We start from the raw sequence: 21538 nt of genomic DNA, 5'->3' as shown, positions 1-21538 counted from the left end.
ATTATTTAGCATGATAAACACTTAAAACATTTACCAGCCTAAAGTGAACTTTAGCCTACCCGTGTAAAAATATAGTATTAATATTATGAGTATGAAGCCTTTTATTGATGGATTTTGTTAATGTGTTTTCTTCAGAAGTTAGCTGCAGGCCACCGTCTCAGCTCACCTCTCTGCATGATTTCTGCTGCCTGTCCCGAAGCTTCAGTGCTCTTGCTGACAGGGCAAAAATGGTGGATGTAATTATATGGCCGCTGCACTGAAGGAATCCATCACCTACACAGCAGCAGGGTAATGCCCTGCTGACTAACCCATGGGTTACACTCCCTCTCTTCTTCTCTAATTTTTTTTTGCTTTCCTTCTCCTCTTCTCTCACTCATATTTTTTTCTCACATCTTAAATCAGAGCTCTACTGCTTCCACTGACAACTTGCTGCCCATCACTGTCTGAGCATGCACGTAAGCAAATGCACAAGTGCAGATATCTTCCTCACTTGTTTCACACACACACACACACACACACACACATATGTAATGAATCTTTAGTCTTGTGTCAGGGGTGGTTGACATAAACACTATTTGTAACGTGGCCACTTTACAGCCACAGTAAATCTACAAATGAGCCAGACTCCAAATAGAGATCTGACTCAGAGTCCATGTGTCATCACCGCCATATTCTACACAGTGGCTAACATACTGTAATTCAAAACTTGTTTTTCATATTCTGGTAACCATTTAGTGATACTATAGCTTAGGCATTGAGGTGTTTGTAACCTCAGGGGGTCGTGTTCACTCATTGTGATGTACAGCTAAGGCGGATGACAGCTTTCACAGTACATGGCGTCATGGCACACATACCCATAACAAAATAAAGAATATTACTTTTTCAGCCCATAAATGCGTTAGATGAAGCCCAGTCCACGAATCAGCTTGTGGCAATTTCAGTAAACTTATTATATGACTTTGATGTTGTTTTCATTGTCCTGGCTGTCTCACACTGACAAATTTATGAATAAGATTTCATGGCACCTGTGCACTTTGCTTCACAAAAAGAGACATCAGTTGTGGAGTAGTTTTACATATTTTTGTCTTAGCTTAAACCACTTGAGTCATGGAAACTGTCAGCTTCTGCCTTGAGCAGATGTATGGTCAAACACTACGGTACATAAAAGGCAAAGGCTGAGAGAACTGCTGTGACCCTCAGCCATCATCTGGATGGGTGAGATGACAAAGCTTCTGAGAAGACAGGAGGAGAGGGCATGCGGAGATCGCTGACATGGGGAGGGAGGGATGGAGGAAGGGAGGAGGGAGTGTTGGGTGGGGGTTGGAGGTGGATAAAGAGAGGGACAGAGTGTGGCTCCCCCTCTCAGGAATTCTGGGAACCTTCATTATTGGCCGGAGAGTCAGGGATCCAGTGTGACGTGCAGGAGAATCTGTTAAGAGCTGTTGTCCAGTGTTGAAGGTGCTGAGAGAGTCCAGTTCTCTAAGTGTTGTCATGGGCTTCAGAGCAGTGCAGCTGTTCCTCCTCCTGGTGTCTCTGACCTGGTCCAGAGGAGCCGTGATCACAGGGGTGAGTGACAGGTTTCTACGTCTGCTGCAAACTCTTAATTCTGGTATTTCATCAGTTTATAGAAGAGGTACTAATTATCAATTACTCTGCTTACTGTTTTGAGTAATGTCTAACTATAATAACATTTTACAGTGTTATTTTCTTTGTATGACTGTCTTCTATTTTTCTTAAAGTGTATTGAGACACCATATGATTTAAAGCTCAAATTACTTATTTACTAGGGCTGCAAAAAATAATTATTCATTTTTTTAAAAATACTCAGGCATTTACCCATCACAACATTTCTGAGTTTAAAGTGACGTCCTTTGCTTTTTCTTTTTGGTCGTGTGGCCAGCAGTCCAAAACCCAGAAATTCTAAATAGACAACAATATATAACAGAGAAAAGCAACAAATCCTCACATTTGAGATGTGGGATACTGCATGTTTGGGATGTTAGTACTAAATAAATTATTCATTACTTAGTATGCATTGTAAATTGTGCTGTACTTTTCTGTATAATTTTGTAAAATTTGATTACACATGACTGACGAGATACCACATCCTCCTGCAAGAGGAAATTATCTCAGTCTTCTGACTGATATTCATTTGTAAATGGGTTATTGAAATGGCAGGCCATCGATAAAATGGCTTTCGCTGTACGTACATGAGAGGGCATCCTTATTAGCATAAATAAAAACAACTGTTCTTTCTCGCTGGCTCTTTCATGCGGTTCTGTCTGTCTCTACTGTCTTATGTCTCCGTCTATCCTGCAGGCCTGTGAAAGAGACGTGCAGTGTGGGTTTGGTCTCTGCTGTGCTGTCAGTCTTTGGATGAGGGGTCTGAGGATATGTGTCCCAAGAGGTGTGGAGGGGGATGAATGCCACCCGTTTAGCCACAAGGTGGGGAGAAATGACGTCTGCCTTAGCGGAAATTCAGATTATATCAAGTGCTGGCAGGTTGGCTGATGGTTTAGAAAAGCTGCTGATAACTGCAGAGACTATTGATCCTCTCCACAGTGAGCTGGGTAATCAGAGCCATACATCACTTTGATCATCTGGAGATGGCAACTATTTGTTCTGCACACATGACATTAGTCTCAGCTTTTTAAGATTTGTAGCTCCACTTGTCAGTTGAGTAAGGATTTAGTCTGTCAGATTATCCACCCTACTTTTTTCCCTACTTTCAGGTGCCCTATTCAGGCCAAAGGCTACATCACACCTGCCCCTGTCTCCCCCATTTGGTGTGCACCAGGTATGATGATAGGAAGTACAGATGTACTGATGACTTCAAAAACATGGACTTTTAACAGCACAGCAGAAAAGCAGAGTGAAGACGTGAAGAGGCAGTGGATCAGAAACATATTTTATCTTCACTGACTGTATTCTTCATTTACTCTGTGTACTATAATACATACTTTGTATTCTCGTAATGCAAATAACAAAGACGGAAAGAAATGTCAAGACATGTAACCTACTTACAAGAGCCACAGTCGTCACACCAGACGCTTTATATTCAGTAAAAACAAGGTTCCTTGGGAAGCTATTTGTGAACCATTAAAACATCTTCACATGGGTTTGTTTTCATGCTCATCTTATTTTAATTTTTCAAGAAAAATGTATAAATATTATTGTCAATAAAAAATAACTGACATGATACATGCTGTGCAAACGTTTTTATGTTTAATTTATGTGCTTGATTAAACATTCGGTATTATGGGGTGGAGGTGTGGAGTGCTTTTAATCACACTGATAATGATGAAGGTCAAAATCACAGTCTCAGTCTCAGTTCCGCTGCCTTCATGAGAAACACACAACCTTGCTATATACATAAAAGTTCTGGTGATTGAACATGTGGCAAATGTCAATCGAAGGGCACGTCCACCACCACATTACCTACAGAAGGTTAAAGGGTTGGAAATTTGTTAGTTTGCTTTCTGAGACTTCTTCACAGACACAGGGAATTTAATAAGTTCTAACAAATACAAATGAAGAAATGCTCCAATGTTTTCCGAGGTTTCTGAAGTTTTCTGTTATAAATGTTTTTTTTTTTTATATGGGGTGAAAACACGGCAGGTGTGATGGGAGGCAGGCAGCATTTCTCCCCTGAGCTCTAGTGTTTTTGTGTAAGGCACTGAATATTAGCCTAATGGAATAAGAATCACCTTAGTATCAGTATATTCACATTGCTACTAGTATTAACATTAGAAGTATTATTATTACAAACTAATTAAAAACAACAAACAGGAAAGGGTACATTCAATTTATTTAAATACAAATCAATAAATTAACTGAATTAATTATGACCTGTAATTGAGTCAAGTACAATTTTGAGATTCTTTGCTTTACATGCTTTATTTTCTTTTCTTTTAATGTTACTTTATACTTCTGTTCGCTGCATGTCAAATTTGACTTCAGTATATTTATTTAACACCTTGTAGGTAGTACTTAATTTGCAGATCAGGTCAAGGTTACTGTCAGTATTCCATCAAATAATTATTTATAAAAACATTTTTTGTGAAACTAAATGCCACCCAAAGTTATGGAAGCAAGTAAGAATAAGGAATTTTAAATTTGAATTCAAAAATGAAATTAAAGATGTTATACTGTGGAACTCCTTACCCTTAGATATACGCTCTATAACTGAGCCGGTAGCCTTCAAGTCAGCTCTTAAAACGTATCTTTTCAAACAAGCTTTTAATGTTTAGCTTGTTTATTGGTCTTGTATGACCACTATCTTTGAGTCCCTTTTTGTGATAATAGGCCGGGTAGAAATTGTGCTATATGAGTGCTTGTGTTTGTCTTTTGTTTTTCTTTTAGCCTTGATTGTTTGGAACTGTTATTTTATCGATGTAGCACTTTGTGCTTTCGAGTTGGAAAGTGCTTTACAAATAAATTTTATTATTATTATTATTATTATATTTACTACATACATACAACTAATGAATCATTTTGTTAATCTTTGTTCTCACAGAGTCATCAGACCTTGGTTTGCTCCTGTTGAAAGTTTCCATTTCAGTGTTAAACAAATACTCTGAGCATCAAATCTCCTGATCTACATGTCAACACAATATGTATAAAACACTTGCACTTACAGTACAATCAAATGATCTGTTAAATAATAAAAGTCAATCCTCTGACACATTTACAGAATTATTTTTGCTAAACTGCTTTGTGTGTGTTGGTGGGGGGTTGTTTATATATACCTGTGGGAAACACTGGGAGCATACTGCTTTGCAGGGACCACCCGTCTACGGTGGCTGGGCCCCATGACTAAATCAATGAATTTTACAAAAATGACAGGGTGTAAGGTTAGAGCATGTGTCAGCTTTGGTTAAGTGTTAGGGTATGGGTAAAGGTTAGGCAAGTAGCGGTTCTTGTTAAGGTTAGAGTGAGTCTCCTGCAAACGAATGTACGTCTATGTATGGACCCTGTAAGTGACGACTGCAAGGATGTGTGTGTGTTTCAACAATGTTGAGATAACTGTCCCACTGTATAAGGTCAGCTAGGTTTTAAATAGTTTCCATGAAGTCTTTTGTTTGATGGAATATTTACATCTAGATAAAGGTAATTTTATCAGCATAATTCATGTTTTCTTATCTCCAGCTGATAAGTGATATCAAGTTATGTAGAAGGGCATTTTGGAGACACAGCCTTGATGTGTTGTATATAAGGACTGGACTCTGCGACTGAAGCCGCGCTCATCTGTGTCTGACAGTAAAGTGACCATCATGATGAAGTGGCTTGTCGTCCTGTCAGCCCTTGTGGCTTTCTCCGAATGCCTCCTCAAGTAAGTCTGACCTGGCTGGTTGAGAAGCAAACTGTTCCTTCATATCTTTGAAATTTTTCACCTGAATAGGCTGAACTGTTGACAGACAGTCTCTCCATCTCGTTTTCCTAAGGGGAGATCTTAACTTGGTTCATTTTGCTTTGATCTATCACACCTTATAAACTAGTACAAAGTTGAATGTAGAGCTTATTCAGATTTCTCCACCTATGAAATTGAACATCTGTGCATTTTGCAAATGATTTACTCTTCTGTGTGTAGGGTGCCTCTGATCAAAGGGAAAACTGCCAGGCAAACCCTGCATGAGAAAGGATTATGGGAAGAGTACAGGAAGATGCACCCATACAACCCAATGGCCAAGTTCCACCAGTATGGTGTTGAGCCCATGACCAACGATGCTGATGTAAATCCAGACTAGAGAGACAATTTAGGCTTGGGTCATCTCATCTTCATCCATTAATCTGTCCTCTCATGTCTCTCCAGTTGTCCTACTTTGGTGTGATTTCCATTGGCAGCCCTCCTCAGTCCTTCCTTGTCATCTTTGACTCTGGCTCCTCCAACCTGTGGATCCCTTCAACCTACTGCTCCAGCCAGGCTTGTGGTGAGCAGCTCACACTATTCTGTGCTTTACGGTTGGGTTAAAAATTGACTGGTATGGTCCAATCATTTGAACTGTTTTTCACAAAGTGGTGGAAAGTAACTAAGTCTAACTATATATATTTTTAATACTCTACTTAAATACAGTTCTGAGGTACTTTTATAGTGTTTTCATTTTATGCTACTTAATTTTTCTCTTTGTAACTACAGTTTTTGAAAACAGTTTTTCTACTATTACTATGTGAATAACATTTGACATACAAAACATATGCTTATCTTTGGAAACACAATGCATAGATGAAATCAATGCACAAGCTGTTACACATTAAATGATCTAACCATGTATAAACTACAAAAGTAGTAGCAGCACTTTGACCAGCTGCAACAGTGAAATGCTTCATGCACATACAGTTGAATCCTATTAAGCCTGTCCTACTTACAGTAGGTAAAACTTAGATTTCAGCAACTGAAATGCAGTATTTTTAGTTGCTACTATTGCTAGTAAAAGGTCAAAATACGACAACTAATACAGTATGAATAGAGATGGTCCAAACTGTTTGGCATATTCCTAAAATCACGTTCAAACAAAGATACCATTTGTCTGCAGAGAACCACAGAAAATTCAACCCACAGCAGTCCTCCACCTACAAATGGCTCGGCCAGCCTCTGTCCATCCAGTATGGCACTGGCAGCATGACTGGATACCTAGTCAGTGACGATGTTGAGGTAAACAACACTCTTAGAACAAACTGTGTAGTATAATTTAGGCTTCAAATAGCCACACAGTCTCTGCATGGTCTGTGACTGACAGCTGTCTTGTGTGTTTAGGTGGGCGGCGTCACTGTGGCCAACCAGGTGTTTGGAATTAGCCAAACAGAGGCTCCCTTCTTGGCTACAATGCAGGCTGATGGCATCCTGGGACTGGCCTTCCAGAGCATTGCCTCTGATAATGTTGTGCCTGTCTTTTACAACATGATCAAGCAGGGACTTGTGTCCCAGTCCATGTTCTCCGTCTACCTGAGCAGGTACTGAAACAGGATGGAAATTTGTTGGCTGGGAGTGGGTGATTCTTTTTCCATGACCTTACATTTACACTATGTACGACTTTTTTCTGACTCTCTCAGCAACAGTGAGCAGGGCAGTGAGGTCGTCTTTGGTGGTGTTGACAGTAACCACTATACTGGACAAATCACCTGGATCCCTCTGACCTCTGCTACCTACTGGCAGATCAAAATGGACAGGTACAAAGAAATGCATCTAACATCAGTGACTCAGACCTAAACTGATTACCTTATTGACAGCAAATGTAAGTGGTACAAAGGCTCCTAGCTTGACTGTGGTCCATCTTCTGCTGTTAATCCTCACAGCGTTACCATCAATGGACAGACTGTGGCCTGCTCTGGTGGCTGCCAGGCCATCATTGACACTGGTACCTCTCTGATTGTCGGTCCAACCAGTGACATTAATAACATGAATAGTTGGGTTGGAGCCACAACCGACCAGTATGGAGATGTGAGTTGTACTACCATACCATATTATTTGACAAAGAGCTTCCCCTTTTTCTAACCCCAGCATTAAGAGGGATCTAATGCTCTGAAAACACTCAAATAAAAATAATCAAGTAGGATTTGATCACTCACTTTAGCTACTGTTTTTCTCTCAGGCTTCAGTGAACTGCCAGAACATCCAGAACATGCCTGCTATCACCTTCACTCTCAGTGGAACTGCCTTCACCGTCCCTGCATCTGCCTACGTCTCTCAGGTCAGTTAGACCTCAGCTGGCACTAATTACAACAGAAACTACTTCAATATTATATTAATAAAGATTTGGAAGAATTACATCCTTTTTCCCTTGTTTCCCCCACAGACCAGCTATGGTTGCAACACTGGCTTTGGCCCGGGTGGCTCTGACCAGCTCTGGATCCTGGGAGATGTCTTCATCAGGCAGTACTACGCTGTGTTTGATATGACCGGTCCATACATTGGTCTGGCACAGTCTGCATAATCTAGACACCTGAATTATCCAAGTGTGTATTTCAATGTATGAGGCTTGTTGGACTGAAGACTGAAGACAAGAAAAGTGCAACTGAGACATTGTGGAAAATATATATGAGGCTATGCTGTAACTGTCTCTGCATTAAATAGCAAGCAAAACATTCTCTGCATTTTGTGTGTATGTCAGTTTGTGACTGTGGTAACTACAACCAAGGTCAATCAGTCATCAGTACAGCAACACGTCTCTACAAACATTTTTAGTTGCAGGAGTTTTTGTGTTGCGATGTTGCACCCAAATGTCACAGGAATAAATCCCGTCTGTTCATTCATTCGCTCTTAAGAGAAAATTGACCTTTCATAGATACACAAAAGATCGCCACAAGTTTTTTTGTGTAAAGGAAGAACAGGCTGATAATAGAATATCGAGCGGCTCTCAGAATATCGGACACCCAGGTTTCTTCTGATAATCTAAGAAGAAGCTGATAAGGGCAAAAGTTGATATAAGAAAAAAAAACCTGATGACATGATGTGACAACTTTTCCTTTGTCTGAGCGGCTGAACAGAACCACAGGGTTGGAAAGTATCAGACTCAAAAAAGAAAAAAACACAACGAAACCACCACAAATTCATTCATGTGCATTATCATGAACGAGTTCATTTCTTTAATGCCATTATCATTTCATTTTTTATGCCTTCAGTCATTTTCACTAAATTAAATACAATACATTTTAAGATGTAGATCATTGATTAAACATTGTGCTTACATAAATTTGAGGCCCTCAAAAGAGTCAGAAGTTAAAATAAAAGCAGCAGAGGCCAAGATATCCTGAAGCTCTAGCAATGCTGGAATCTTCACTACTTGCCTGATCTTTCAGGCTCTAGACAGGCTGAGTAGCACTAACCTTTGACTATTGCCCTGATAGTTATGTGTAAAATCAATGGAGTTCTTGTTAAAAATGCACTGGCGTAACTAATAAAATCAATCCCACATTAAAATTAGAACCCAACTAATATTTTGCATGAGTTCACTGGTGGATTGCCAGTGTGGAGTACTCCACCATTCCAGCATGCTCTGCACTCCAGGTCGAGTCAGGGGCTCCTACTCTGGTTTTGTTTGCATTCACCTCTGTCGGTTTCTGGTGGACTCTGAAGTTCACTGTTGTGTACACTATGCCACTCATTTCCTGTGGGAGACAAACATTGTCAAGAGATAGTGCTGTTGAGGAAGTTTGGAGTCAGTTCTTTTAAAAACAAGTGACAGTGAGTCACAGGCTTTATGTTTCTTGTTTAGCATTTACCGGGGCTTCTTGTTTCTGTGACTCACACGAAGTTTCGCCACCTATGTCTACAAAGTAAAACAACATCATATTGGTTCCCACTCCAAATAAATTAACAATTTTCAGAAATACTGGTGGCGATTCAGATTTTTGTGACAATCAGTTCAAGGAAACTACTTACTTGGCTGTTTACGTTTTGCCTTCACTCTGCAGCAAACAACACCAATCACTGAAGTGATTAAAACCATCACTGTAATGGACACAATGGCAGCTAGTGGCAGGCCAAAACTCCAGAAAACTCTGGAAGAGAGGCAGGAATCAGAATTCAGATTGCCCATTAGTGCACAGGAAAAATAAATCATCTACAGAGTGAGTACCTGGGGCTGTTACTGTGGTCCTGTGCCACAGCTGGGCCACTGGAGCCTGGGGATGGTATGGAGGTGTTGGAAGTGTTGAAAGCTATTGTCAGTGGAGGCTGAGATTGGGTGTGGCCACTTGAAGCTTCTGCAAAATGCAGCAATATCATACAAGCTTCCTGAGTTTATGGCTTGAGATAAAATGAGATTCCTCTTTTTTTCTTTTGCAAACAAAAGAAAACCACACTGATATCTTATTTTGTGAGTTAAAATTTATCTTATGAAGCTGGACGCTAATAAGCCCACTCTTTCAAAAGCATTACTGGACACACTATAGGCTATTGCATAATGCATATTCATAACACCATGTTAATGAAAATTTGAACACTTACCTGAAACCTCAACATAGTAATCACTGTAGATGAGGTTCTGGGTTCCCATCACAATGCATCTGTAGTAACCTGCATCCACAAACTGCACATTTGATATTCTGAATTCAATCCAGCCGTCTTTCTCAGTCTTTGTAACTCTTCCTTTCAGTAAATCACAGGTATACCCTGTACTGTCCAGCAGCCTGTAACATCCTCCTGGATAGAGTTTACAGCAGGACTTGCTGTTGTTATTGTAAAATGAAGGGAAGGTGAGTCTCAGCAAAATGTGTGCAAGCTCCTCAGTCCTCTGCTGCCCTTTAAGATTTTGGATAGCTCTCTCTCTCTCACACACACACACACACACACACACACACACACACTTCTCAATACACAAAATACAAAAAATTGCTACATTTGGAATTGTTTTTTTTAACCATACCTAATAAAAGAAGAAAGACAAAGGAAAACTTCATCTTCATCTTTAGTGTACTGCTCACTCTGAGTCTCAGCGCTCTTGAGGATTTGAGGCCACTCCTCACATAGAGGAAGTTGTCAGTTCATCAGCTGGAGAGGAAATCACATACAAACGTGAACCTCATGAAGCTGCCAGCCCTTTAAGAGGGGATGTATCACACTTCTGACATATTTTAGTTTTAACTTCTTCTTCTTCTTCTTCATTTTTTTAAATACATGTTGACTGTTTTCATAATGCAGACATACAGAAGAAGAACAAGAAAGGAAATTCTTGAGATTGTAATTTGGGGTGTAGTTGTGTTTGCCTGCATTATACTATTATTTTTGTTACTGCATCACAGCCACCTGCTATCATTAAGCAAAGATAGAATTTCCATTATCATATTGTGATGCAATGTAATCCCTTAAGTTAAGCTACAGCTCGCAGTGAGCTGTACCATCTCTGAAGAAGTGTGTACACAGAGCAGCTGTACTGGAATGACATATGTTATACTGGATATAACAATACATATATGTCTAAAATACCTTAGAGATGGAAACATTGTTAGAGGAAGTTCTGAACATTTAGAGACTCATCAAAATATACACAAAGTTTACACAAAATCATTTATTTGGTGTCAGCTTTCAGCTTATTAAACAGTGCATATTCACCAAATCAAAACATATTGTATCCTCCATCATGGTACAGAAAACAAATGCTAAAGGTATATACATTTTACTACTCCGTAAACACAAGGTTGTGGCGTTCTAACAGGCTGTATCTCATTACAGATGAAAAATAAACACTCCCCTTTTATTCACTCCATTTGAATACTAAAGTGTTCATTTCGATGCTCAGTATATTTTCTAAAACATGAAAGAAGCTACTTCATTTTCTTTGATAGCATTGTCTTGCAAATTGAAGCAGTTGAGGCACATTAGCATAAATAATTTATATTAATTACAGACCAACTTTTAAATGCATATCCCTATGATTAATTTATGATTAACTTAGAAGCAATGGGTGGAATAATCTGAATTTACAAAAGCTGAAAAAAAGTCATGCCCCCCACACGCCCACTGAGCCGACAACAATGTGGAGGAAATGATGCTTTATTCACAGGCAGCTGAGGTCACTGTACTTTGTAGCTCATATTGGTTTCTACTGGTCCTGCTTTGTGCAGGTTTGTACCCTGGTAGGTATAAAGAGCTGCCTATTCATCAGAGAATGTAATGACATCAAACTGGATGCCCTGCTGCTGCAGCTGCTCCAGCTGTTCAGGTGTAGCTTCAGTGTAGAACGTCTGAGTCTCCGCCATCGCCGCATCTGCTACCGCTACAAGAACAAAAGTTATCTACTTAGTTTGATTTGCTGTCACAGAGCTGCAGAAGACTGAATATAAAACAAGTTAAGTGCAATCTGTTCCACAATTGAGTCAACCTGTAACAGCAGACTGGCCAGCAGCCTCGGGATCCTCAGGATTCATCTCTTGCTCCGAGCTGACAGGCAGGCACTGGATCTGACCATTCTGAGTTACAGCAATCTGAACAAATGAAAAACATGGAGCAGTGGGCTTTGTCAAAACCAAAATCTCTTACTATAGAGTATATGAGAACGTTTCCCCACCTGTTGCTCCTGCAGATAGGTACTGTCATGCTCATAATGGATGATCTGTCCATCTGGCATCTGAGGGACAGTTAAAGAAAGCCGTTAGATATTATCACATTATCATCACACTGTATTGCACCATCAGCTACAGTGATGCCTTATGAAGTGACACACTGACCTGTATGTGGTCACCATCAGCTACTACTACATACTCCTGAGGGATCAAGTGCTGCACTCCATCCTGTGAGATGATATACTGGACCTGAAACAGGCCATGTGACAAATAAGCAAAAGAATAATAAAGGATAAAGGCACTGTATAAGGTTGTTTTTTTTATTATTGTCATGTACAATAAAACATGAAGTGGTAGAATCTACAAAATGGCTTTCACCTCAGTCACCTGGTTGTCTCCTGTCATCAGGTGCTGAACGAGGTTATCTGCTGGATGTATGTGCCCTCCTCCTGATTAATGTAAATATGAATGACCTTAGTTATAAAATGCAGAGTGGCTTTATATTGTATGCAAAACTAACCTGCTTCAGAGAATTGTGTTAAGTGCAGTTTTGGGTACAGTGTGAATGTTGATACCTGGTCTGATAGCGCCTGTTCTTGAGCTACAATGATGTGCTCCTGTCCCAGGGCCTGCAACCCCTCTGGAGTGATCACTGTCTGGTGTGCCTGCAGGGCTGTTGCCAAAGCACATTAAATATATTGTGATTTTAGTTTACACTCAATGCGGCCTCTGTCTATAACCTATTAACCAGTTGAACAATAAGACCCATCATGGTAAATTTACGGATTTTTTTTCAGCAGAAACTCAGTTGCAAGTATTGTTTTGTGTTGTGATTTTTACACTGTAGAGTGGCCAGGGCTTCCTCATCACTGTTGACTATTATGGTTTGCCGAGATGCGGCGGTACGGCTCTTGCAAGTGGGATGATCCTGATTGTGGAGACGCTCCATGTGAAACTTCAGATGGCCATTACGATTAAATCTGAGATATTGGGAAAGAAAACCCAATCAACATCAATAGCTGTTCATTACCTTATTTGCGGTCTAAAGCATGTATACACAGCATTCAAAAACAAAAAATATCAGAAAAAAAATCAGCCAACAAACTAGATACTCCAGATGTGGTTTTCAAGCTGTTCTAAAGAAATATGAAGACTCTAGAGAAGTCAAATACAAACAATCCGAAGAAGCTTGAACTGCCAGCCTTTGTGGTAAGGCAGCAGACAAGGAACTACTTTTTCAGCTGGGGTCAGGGGAGAAAAAGCTGAATGAAGATCAGTGGAAAAGAGGATTATGGAGTGATGAATGGAACTTTAAAATGTTTGGGTCCAATCATCAATAGTATGTGAGAAGAGGACTTGGAGAGGGGTGGAAGAAGAATGAGTGGGGCAGCCTTCAGTGTCACGTAAAGAAAAAATTCTGTGCAAAGGGAGGTCACATTAAATACTGACTCTGGATAGTAGAAGCCATTTTATTCTGAAAATGTTTTGTTTTTTAATACTGTGTACACGTTTCCTATATTTTCTGGTTATATCTTAATAAAGAGATTGAGAAATAAATATAAATTATAATTACAACCTTGCTAAAACAGCTAAACTAATGGTGGCCTAAGACTTTTGCACAGTACTGTATTTTGCATAAGAGTTCCTAATGTTAAGTAATGTTACAAGTTTTTTTGATTATTCAAATTACTTCAGGTCTCACCTTTGTCCACAAAGTTTGCAAGAAAAGGGTTTCTCATTGGTGTGGGTCATCATGTGGCGGCGTAGGTCTTTCTTGTTTTTAGAGGCAAAGCTGCAGTTTGGACACTTATGAGGACGCAGGTAGGAATGTAGCTCCATGTGACTCTAAAACAAAACAAGATATCAGTCATAAAAGGACAGTGCCTAAGACAAGTAATTAGGAATCTAGCTGATAGTGCAGCAAAGTCCAGTGAGTGGCTCTGGAGCAGAAGAAAGGTATGTGATTGGTTATAAAAATATGCAAGTGATTTATAAATAGCAACATATGTGAGGATTGTGCCTGTTAAGCTGAAGTAAACTAGTATAGGAGGACAGGCTCAGTAAAAGTGTTTGATACTAGTTATCAAGTGGGCTATCTGAAATGTTTGGTGGCTAGAACAGCAGCAAATGTTTGCTACTGCTAGTGACTGTTTGGTAACAGCCTGAATTAGCATGAGTACATGAAGGACTGGGTTGGGTGTGTGGGTGCAGGCAAAGAGGGGGGTGGTTCTAGGACATTAGAATACACTGTTGAGCCTTCACGGTGTCATGGGCCCAGCTCCAGTTAGTGAGAGGGTGCCCACCTGAAGACCCTGTAGAGTCACTGATCTGTTTGCAGCACTTGTGACTATAGATGGTGAATACTGCCCGTGCTTTTTCAGTGAAAACATTTTAAATCAATTTGATCTGGCTAGGTTCAAGTGAAAATTAGTGTTCCTTCATTAAAATGCTAATTTATGCAGCAAGCTGCTCCAAAATGTAATTAGACAATCCATATTGGGTACCACTGGGGTGCGTATGAAGTCTTCGTATCTTTTTTTGAGTTATCCTTGTCACAGGAATGTTTCTGCAGAATCACAGATGCCAGCATGATGACACAGTGCCCCCCATACTGTGTAGCAAGGTAGTGGCACATAAAAAAGTTGAGAACAGAACTGACAACAGCGCTGCACAATTTTCAGAGACTGACCTTGACCTCAGGCCAGGAGGTGGAGGTGAAGTCACAGTCAGGACACTTGAAGGTGTTGGTGTCCAAATGTGCCCTCTTGTGGTTCTCCATGTCAGAGCGTCCATAGAAAGACTCCATGCAGATTCGACAGGAAAACTTCTTGGTGCTGAGACTGGGAGAGGTCACTGCAGAAGGAGAGGCTGGAGCCTCACAGCCCAGCTGAAAGAAATCAAATAACACTGTCAGAGGGACAAGTAACTAGAGACTACCTCTCTAAATGCCAAAAAACTTTAAGTTACAGCTGATAGTTACCTCCACTTGTTGCAGTACACCATCAGGCAGCGCTGAAGTAAGGTAGTACTTGTCACTTTTCAGGCTTTCTGACCCAGATGCATCTAGAACCTGAGAATGACTGCTCTCGCCGTTACTGAAAAGACATCATCAGAAAGTCAGTCTCCAGTCTTAAATGAGTTCTTTGACTATGTTTGTAAGTGTAGCATCAAATGTTCCTCCTAATCAGAAAAAAAACAGACTGTGTGCATTAAGATACCTGGATCCAGGGCTATGGATTTCTTCAGCAGCCTGCTCCACCACACTGAAGTCCTCTCCACCCTCGTAGGCTGCAATGGTGATGTGGGTAAGCTCTCCTGTTTCAGACGTGGCCGTCTCGTAGGCCTCTTGTAGCACTGTCTCACCATTCTCCGACACATGGAAGGTCATGACCTTTTGGGGCTGCCCTGGTGATGTGCTCACCGTACTCCATGTGCCCATCTCCAAAGCTTTGCGTTCTGACTTCAGTACTGCCACCTGAGGAGCAGAATACATGTTGAGCCTGCCTACTTTTTATCCAACATGAAATCTTGTGACAAGAAACAGCACCAACCTGTAAGGAGTTTCCCACCAATTCCCGGGCATTACTCATATTCAGCAGCAGGTCCAGGGCATTCTGGGCGGAGAGATCACTGGATTCAGCTAAGAGGCACATGGAGACAAAGTCAGCATTTACTCTTATTTCTAGTGTGACCTAACACACCAAAAATGCTCAAAAAATGTCTCTTGTGGAATTGTTGCTGACCTTGTTCATAGATGATGGTGGTGTTTCCCAATGTATCCTGGGAGACTGAGGCATTTTCTATCCCCTGCATGGCTTGTAGTGTTGAAGAATCTACTGTAACCTAATAAAGGAAAAAACAGACACAAATCAATATCTCCCAATGCCACAAAATATAACAAATGCTAAAATTAAATCCAAACTGAGCCTGCGAGAAATAACAGAAAACTTCTAACAGACTCACGATAGTGTTCTGAAAGTCCTGTGTGCCATCATGTTGTTGTGTACTCTCTTCTGTCTGCTGCAGGTTGATGAAGGGTCTGCGTTGTCTCTTCACTGACTCTTCAGGGTGAGCCAGAGCCCACTCTTCAAAAGCCTCTGGATGACGACACTGCACATGTTGACGCAGGTTCTTCCTATGTTTGGTCATGAAGTGACACAAATCACACGAAAAAGGCTTCTCTCCTGTAGAGATTTAACATTAATAGGTATTATACAGTTACATGAATGAGGCACACATAGAAACATGCTCAGTTCAAATAAGCTTTTTGATGCCCTCTGCCACACAGACCTGTGTGTTTGATGGCCAAATGGGAGACCAGGAACTCCTCTTTAGAAGTGGAGTATTTACAGTAATCACACTTGAAGGGCCTGTCATTGGTGTGGGACAGCTGGTGGTTGAGCAGCAGCTTCTTATTGTCACAAGTGTAGTCGCAAAACTCACACTTGAACCTGGCACATACACATCAAAGTGTTTTCATTACGATTATATAATCATACCAATATCAAACAAAATGAACTGTTCTACTCTAAATTGCTAACTAACCACTGCTCTGATGCATTTCTGTTTTTGACACACTGACCAGTACAAGAGAAAGTAAAAGATGTGGAATAAAGGTTTATACTGACTTGCTGTCTCCAACACTCTGGATGTGGGTCAGTAGGTGCATTTTGAATGTGTACCGCTTCTTGAAGGATTTGCCACACTGCAAATTCAGAAAGAAGTCATCAACACGAGATATGGACAACTTCACTTTGCATAAAAAAGTCTATAACATGAAATATGCACTTGCATTCCTGTAATGATCATCACAAAAATCACACATAAATTCATTATAACAAATTATTTTTACAAAAGTACAGGAAATCCTACAATGGTCTTGTGTGTGTGACCATCCCATATTCTTTAATTAAGTCTCTTTATCAGGAAGGAACACGTAATAAGATTACAATTGTCCCTTTGGTTGTGAATTCTCAAACACAGCGACATGGCCCTTGTAACCGAATGTTCTTCTCTTACATTTGAAAAGTGTTCTTGAATTGTAAAATTTCTGATTTCTGACCTTATCACACATGTGTGGTTTCTCAGAGCTGTGGGTCTTCATGTGCTGGGTCAGTCTCTTTTGCATGGGATAAACCCTGTGACACACAAGGCAGGGGAACTCGGACGCCTTTGGCGCCTGTAAAAATTAGCACAAAAGCCACAATGCTGACACAGCAAGTGTCCCAAAAGACAGCAGCAACTGGCCAAAGCAGACTGCAGTACTTCTGCAACAGCATTAGAACTGCAAAATACTATTATTATTTTGAAAAAAATCTTACCAACTCAGTCTTCCTTTTCCTAGAGAACGGAAAAGAAAAAAATCAGTAACAATATAAAAAAACCCTACAAGATATGTTGTGTATTAGCAACACTTTATTGTGTATGTACATTGTTTGAAGAACTTACTTCTCTTTGCTGTGGACTGCTGAGTGCCGAATGACATCTTTCTTGTAGACACTTGAGTAATCACACTCCTCACACTTGAATGGCTTGGTGCCCTCATGATTGAACATGTGTTCCTGCAAAACAGGCCTCAAGACATTAAAGAGACATGCATGTAAACTGAGCTTAACCTGAATGTTGTGTACTGTTTTACTACAGCTGACCTTGAGTGAGGACCAGCGTTTACAGCGATAGTTGCACTGAAGACACTTAAAAAGCTCTGGGTCATTGCCTTCATGAGAGTCCATATGGAAACGCAGATCTTCTTGAGTGAGGAAGCGTGAGCCACAAATCCAGCAGTTGTGAGGTCTCAGAAGTGGTTTGAGGCATTTATAGTAGCGACTGGAAGATAATGAAAAGAATTAGGCTGTTATGAAAATTCCGTAATACTACTGGTAACATAACTGTATTTAATAATTTGATACTTACTTTCGGTATGTATATCTCTTATTCTTACAGCGAAGGGAGCGCTTTGAGGGTCTGCCTCGTTTCCTTGGGAAGAACTCCTCATCTGACTGTGTGTTGGATGAAGGGTCTTTGTTTTCAGAATCGGATTGGCTTATTGCAGCCTCAGCAGTATTTCCATTGGTCTCCACAGCAGGACCATTTCCTAACCCGGAAGAGCTTGCCTCTTCAGGTGATCTAGCATCAGCGCTAACCCTGGGTTTCTTAGCAATACTTTCTGCTTCTGCAAAAAAAAAATGTATGAAAAAGAAGACAGTAATCTAAAATATATTTTGTAATATTGGCTTTCCTGTGCTGTTTTTTTTTTTCTCCATGAAATTAGAAACCCACCTTTGCTCCTGCAGCCTTCTTCTAAAGAGAAATATTTCCTCGGGCGGCCAACCTTACGTCTAGGACGCCCTTGAGAGGAAGAGGAAATCGGAGGAGCTGGCTTCTTCAGAATGGCAGGTGGTCTGCCTTTGCAGTCCTCATCAGCTGGGTTGTAGTCACTGTCCTCTGGAGATAAACAGAAGAGCAGGGCCACAAACAAATGAATGTAAATCTTCTCCTGTGACTGATTCTTTAACTCATAAAACTAAAAATGTCTGACTGGGGCTTTAATGAAAAATGTTCCTAGCTGACCTTCAGGATCATCAATAGCACCAGCATCAACAATATCATCCTCTTCTTCTTCTCCCTGTTGATGCTCAGCAGCCTTCACCTTGGCTGCCTTCCTTGCTTCAGCTTCCTCCCTCTCTGCCTGGCGACGGGCCAATGTCTCACTTTTTGGTGGCCGTCCACGTTTACGCTTCTTTGGCATGTCTCCTAAAAAAACATTGCCCAAAGAAACATAAATTAGATATCTTATGAGCAAAGCGATATCTCACCGCGATCCATAATCAACTACCTTACCTGCTGGTTTAAAGTGTTTGTCTCTCATGTGGTTAATGAGTGTGCCTTTAGAGGCACTCCTGTATGGACACATCTTACACTTGAACCGCTGTACAATCACTACTTCCATCATCTCCTCCAACTCAGCTAGATTTAGTGGTCGGTCTCTGGAGCCTTCCACCACCGTTGACGTCTCCATCTCCCTGATCAGCCCAGCTTCATCCTGAGGTCCCTGGGAACCCTGAGGCTCCTCTTGGCTGGGTGAGCACTGCTGAGCCAGTTCAGGCTCTGCATTGGAGGTGTATGTCCCACTGCTGCTAATGTAGGGCCCAGGCTGGCTCTCACTACATTCCAGTGCCTCAGGAAGCCCGCCTGAACCTGCTGTGTCTGCTACAGGGTGGTCTGATGAGGAGCTGTCATCAGCGTAGAGAGAACCCTCAGGGCCATTGCTGTTTTCCATGTAGCAAGAATGCTGGGGCTGCTGCTGGGAGTGCTGTGGCTGATCTGGATCCTGGTTCTGTTCATCATCATCATCCCTAGATTGGTACTGAGAACAACCCGGTTGCTCAGAGTCTGCATAATGTCGACTTGTCTGTGTCCGGTGGTCTGCACTACTGTCAATGTAACTGCGTGAATGATGTGGCCGTTCTCCATCGTCCACTGTGCACTTGAGATACTTAGTGCTGCACTCCACCACATAGTGACCTCGGCTGGTAGGATTTGAATCAGCCCCACTGCATTCCACATATCCAGGCAGGTCCTGGTCACTGTTATCTCCGCTGTAGTCGGGGAAGCCTGACTGGGAGCGTGTCTGATCCGGTTCCTCACCTGAACACTCCACATAGGATGATGAAGACTCCCCTGTCTGGTCTGGACCATCTGCACTGCAGTCCATGTATTGGGAGGGGTGGGAGTGTTGGGGCTGGTCAGGCTGATTGCTGCTATCCTCTGGGTAACCTGAGTGACCAGGTTGATCGTCGGGCTGGTCAGGTTCAAGGTTGCCCGGTAGGTCTCCCTGGTCCAGACAGGTGGAAGTGGGGCCCTCAGTGAGAGCTTCTATGGCTATACGACCAGACAGGGCCGAAGATGACATGTGGGCTACCATAGGAGCACCTATAGCAGGCAAATACATATAGATGAATTGTACAAAATTTATTAAAAAGGATTCCCATGTTCATCAGCTTAAGTGAATTTTAAATTATTTAAAAGTCCAAACTTACTTATAAGAAGATTAACCCAAAGTTGGTTCTTTACATTCACATCAAGTAGACATGGAAATATCACATTATATAGCACCCTTACCATCATCTGGTCCTTGTAAGATCAGATATTGGGTTGTTTCTGCACCCCCATCTTCGGCACTGGTCACAGCTATGCAACCTAATAGTAAAACAGTAGACAGGATCAGATACGTATTTGCTTTTTTACTGTGTAGTGATCAAAATGACACGTCCTTAAGTTTCTTAAGCCTAACACATAATAGAAAGTGGAGTAACAATAGGAACTACCATTCATGATGTCAGGGCCAATGGTGGACTCTATGATCTTGTCAATGGCAGATCCCAGGTCTGATGAGGTAGAAGCAGTTGAGTCAGAAACCATCATAGTTCCTTCAGACACAGCACTGGAGTGGACCAGCACTTGGGCTGACTCAGACACCAGCACTGACTGAGTCACCGTAGAGACGCTGGACACGCTTGTAGACTGGGCCACTGAAGAGGAGTCTGGAAGGTGGACTGATGAAACTCTGACATCTGTACTGGAGCTTGTTTCTGGGATGAACACCTTTACAGGGAAGGGCAAGAACATGATGGTGATATCAGGAAATGTTTTGACCAAAACCTATGGTACATGCTATATCTGGTTTTCTTTCCTTTGGTACATGGTTGTTTTCTCCCATATAAGGACACAAAGTCATGATTTAATTCAATTTAATATGCTTACCATAAGTCCCTCTGAGCTCTGCCCCACATGACAGTCTGACTCTGGAGCCTGTGCATGAGAGGCAGCAGCATCACTGCTGTCTGCAGACATGGCCTCTGAAGACTCCATACCCATCCCACTTTCAGATGGCTCCTCCATTCCTGAGGGGCCTGCATCACTGCTGCTCTCCACCTCATTCTCCTCTGAATCCATAACTATCCACAAAATGCAACATAAACTCAATGTTATATTTGAAGAGGGTGTCATATTTAAAGCATGCCTTGAGTAGCATTACTGCTAGTTTACAGTATTAAGATTAATACAGCTCAAGCCTAGTCCCTTGTCACTTTCCCTAGGATGCTTGTTTGTCATTAATGTCAAGAATGTTTGTGAGACTTGACATTTTATGGTTCCAGCTAATTTGTTACTGGATAAACAACAACATATGGAAAAGCTTCTAAAACAAATAGTAGCGACCTGGAGATGTGCAGAGATCCTGAACAAAAGAAAATAAGTTTGTCCAGCTTTCTTAGCTGTGGTGACATAAGTCTGTAGAATATGGAGTAAAGTTATCAAGAGTACTCCCATTTCTGAAGGTTATTGTCTATTATCTTTGACAGATTGACAACCAAATGAAAATCAAGATTAATTAGGATTTTGTGATCAGTTTTCCTGGTTTTCAACATCCATCCATCCATCCATTTTCCTCCGCTTATCCGGGACCGGGTCGCGGGGGCAGCAGTCTAAGCAAAGATGCCCAGACTTCCCTCTCTCCAGACACTTCCTCCAGCTCCTC

At 41.3% G+C, this 21538-nt stretch overlaps 3 protein-coding genes across 3 annotated transcripts in view; 2 read left to right on the top strand and 1 right to left on the bottom strand.

Annotated features, from left to right (window-relative positions):
• Positions 1 to 1346: 1346 nt before the first annotated feature.
• prok1 (prokineticin 1) lies at positions 1347 to 3121 on the top strand. Its single transcript, XM_020614632.1, has 3 exons — positions 1347 to 1566; positions 2320 to 2445; positions 2733 to 3121. Exons 1-3 carry the CDS (start codon positions 1492 to 1494, stop codon positions 2850 to 2852), a joined length of 321 nt encoding a protein of 106 aa, XP_020470288.1. The 5' UTR covers positions 1347 to 1491; the 3' UTR covers positions 2853 to 3121.
• A 2152-nt stretch (positions 3122 to 5273) lies between these two features.
• Positions 5274 to 8071, top strand: LOC109968383 (pepsin A-like). Its single transcript, XM_020614618.1, has 9 exons — positions 5274 to 5332; positions 5591 to 5732; positions 5813 to 5930; positions 6534 to 6652; positions 6755 to 6951; positions 7051 to 7167; positions 7294 to 7438; positions 7590 to 7688; positions 7794 to 8071. The coding sequence occupies exons 1-9, from the start codon at positions 5274 to 5276 to the stop codon at positions 7929 to 7931; spliced, it is 1134 nt and encodes a 377-aa protein (XP_020470274.1). The 3' UTR covers positions 7932 to 8071.
• A 2951-nt stretch (positions 8072 to 11022) lies between these two features.
• The window catches only part of LOC109971600 (zinc finger protein 335), a 12559-nt gene continuing 2043 nt past the window's right edge, over positions 11023 to 21538 (bottom strand). Inside the window, 28 exon segments of the mRNA XM_020619966.1 lie at positions 11023 to 11714; positions 11820 to 11922; positions 12006 to 12065; positions 12166 to 12249; positions 12388 to 12419; positions 12422 to 12449; positions 12576 to 12673; positions 12841 to 12980; positions 13703 to 13845; positions 14690 to 14887; positions 14981 to 15095; positions 15219 to 15475; positions 15552 to 15640; positions 15744 to 15843; positions 15964 to 16184; positions 16291 to 16451; positions 16629 to 16705; positions 17063 to 17179; positions 17322 to 17340; positions 17449 to 17561; positions 17649 to 17826; positions 17914 to 18172; positions 18280 to 18444; positions 18571 to 18753; positions 18841 to 19932; positions 20122 to 20199; positions 20328 to 20604; positions 20764 to 20957. Of these exon segments, the coding sequence (XP_020475622.1) occupies positions 11593 to 11714; positions 11820 to 11922; positions 12006 to 12065; positions 12166 to 12249; positions 12388 to 12419; positions 12422 to 12449; positions 12576 to 12673; positions 12841 to 12980; positions 13703 to 13845; positions 14690 to 14887; positions 14981 to 15095; positions 15219 to 15475; positions 15552 to 15640; positions 15744 to 15843; positions 15964 to 16184; positions 16291 to 16451; positions 16629 to 16705; positions 17063 to 17179; positions 17322 to 17340; positions 17449 to 17561; positions 17649 to 17826; positions 17914 to 18172; positions 18280 to 18444; positions 18571 to 18753; positions 18841 to 19932; positions 20122 to 20199; positions 20328 to 20604; positions 20764 to 20955 (4701 nt within the window). The 5' untranslated portion in view covers positions 20956 to 20957 and the 3' untranslated portion in view covers positions 11023 to 11592.

The sequence above is a fragment of the Monopterus albus genome, unplaced genomic scaffold (genome assembly GCF_001952655.1).
Source record: "Monopterus albus unplaced genomic scaffold, M_albus_1.0 scaffold6.1, whole genome shotgun sequence".
Lineage (NCBI taxonomy): Eukaryota > Metazoa > Chordata > Actinopteri > Synbranchiformes > Synbranchidae > Monopterus > Monopterus albus.
This window is presented reverse-complemented; position numbering and strand designations above follow the sequence as displayed.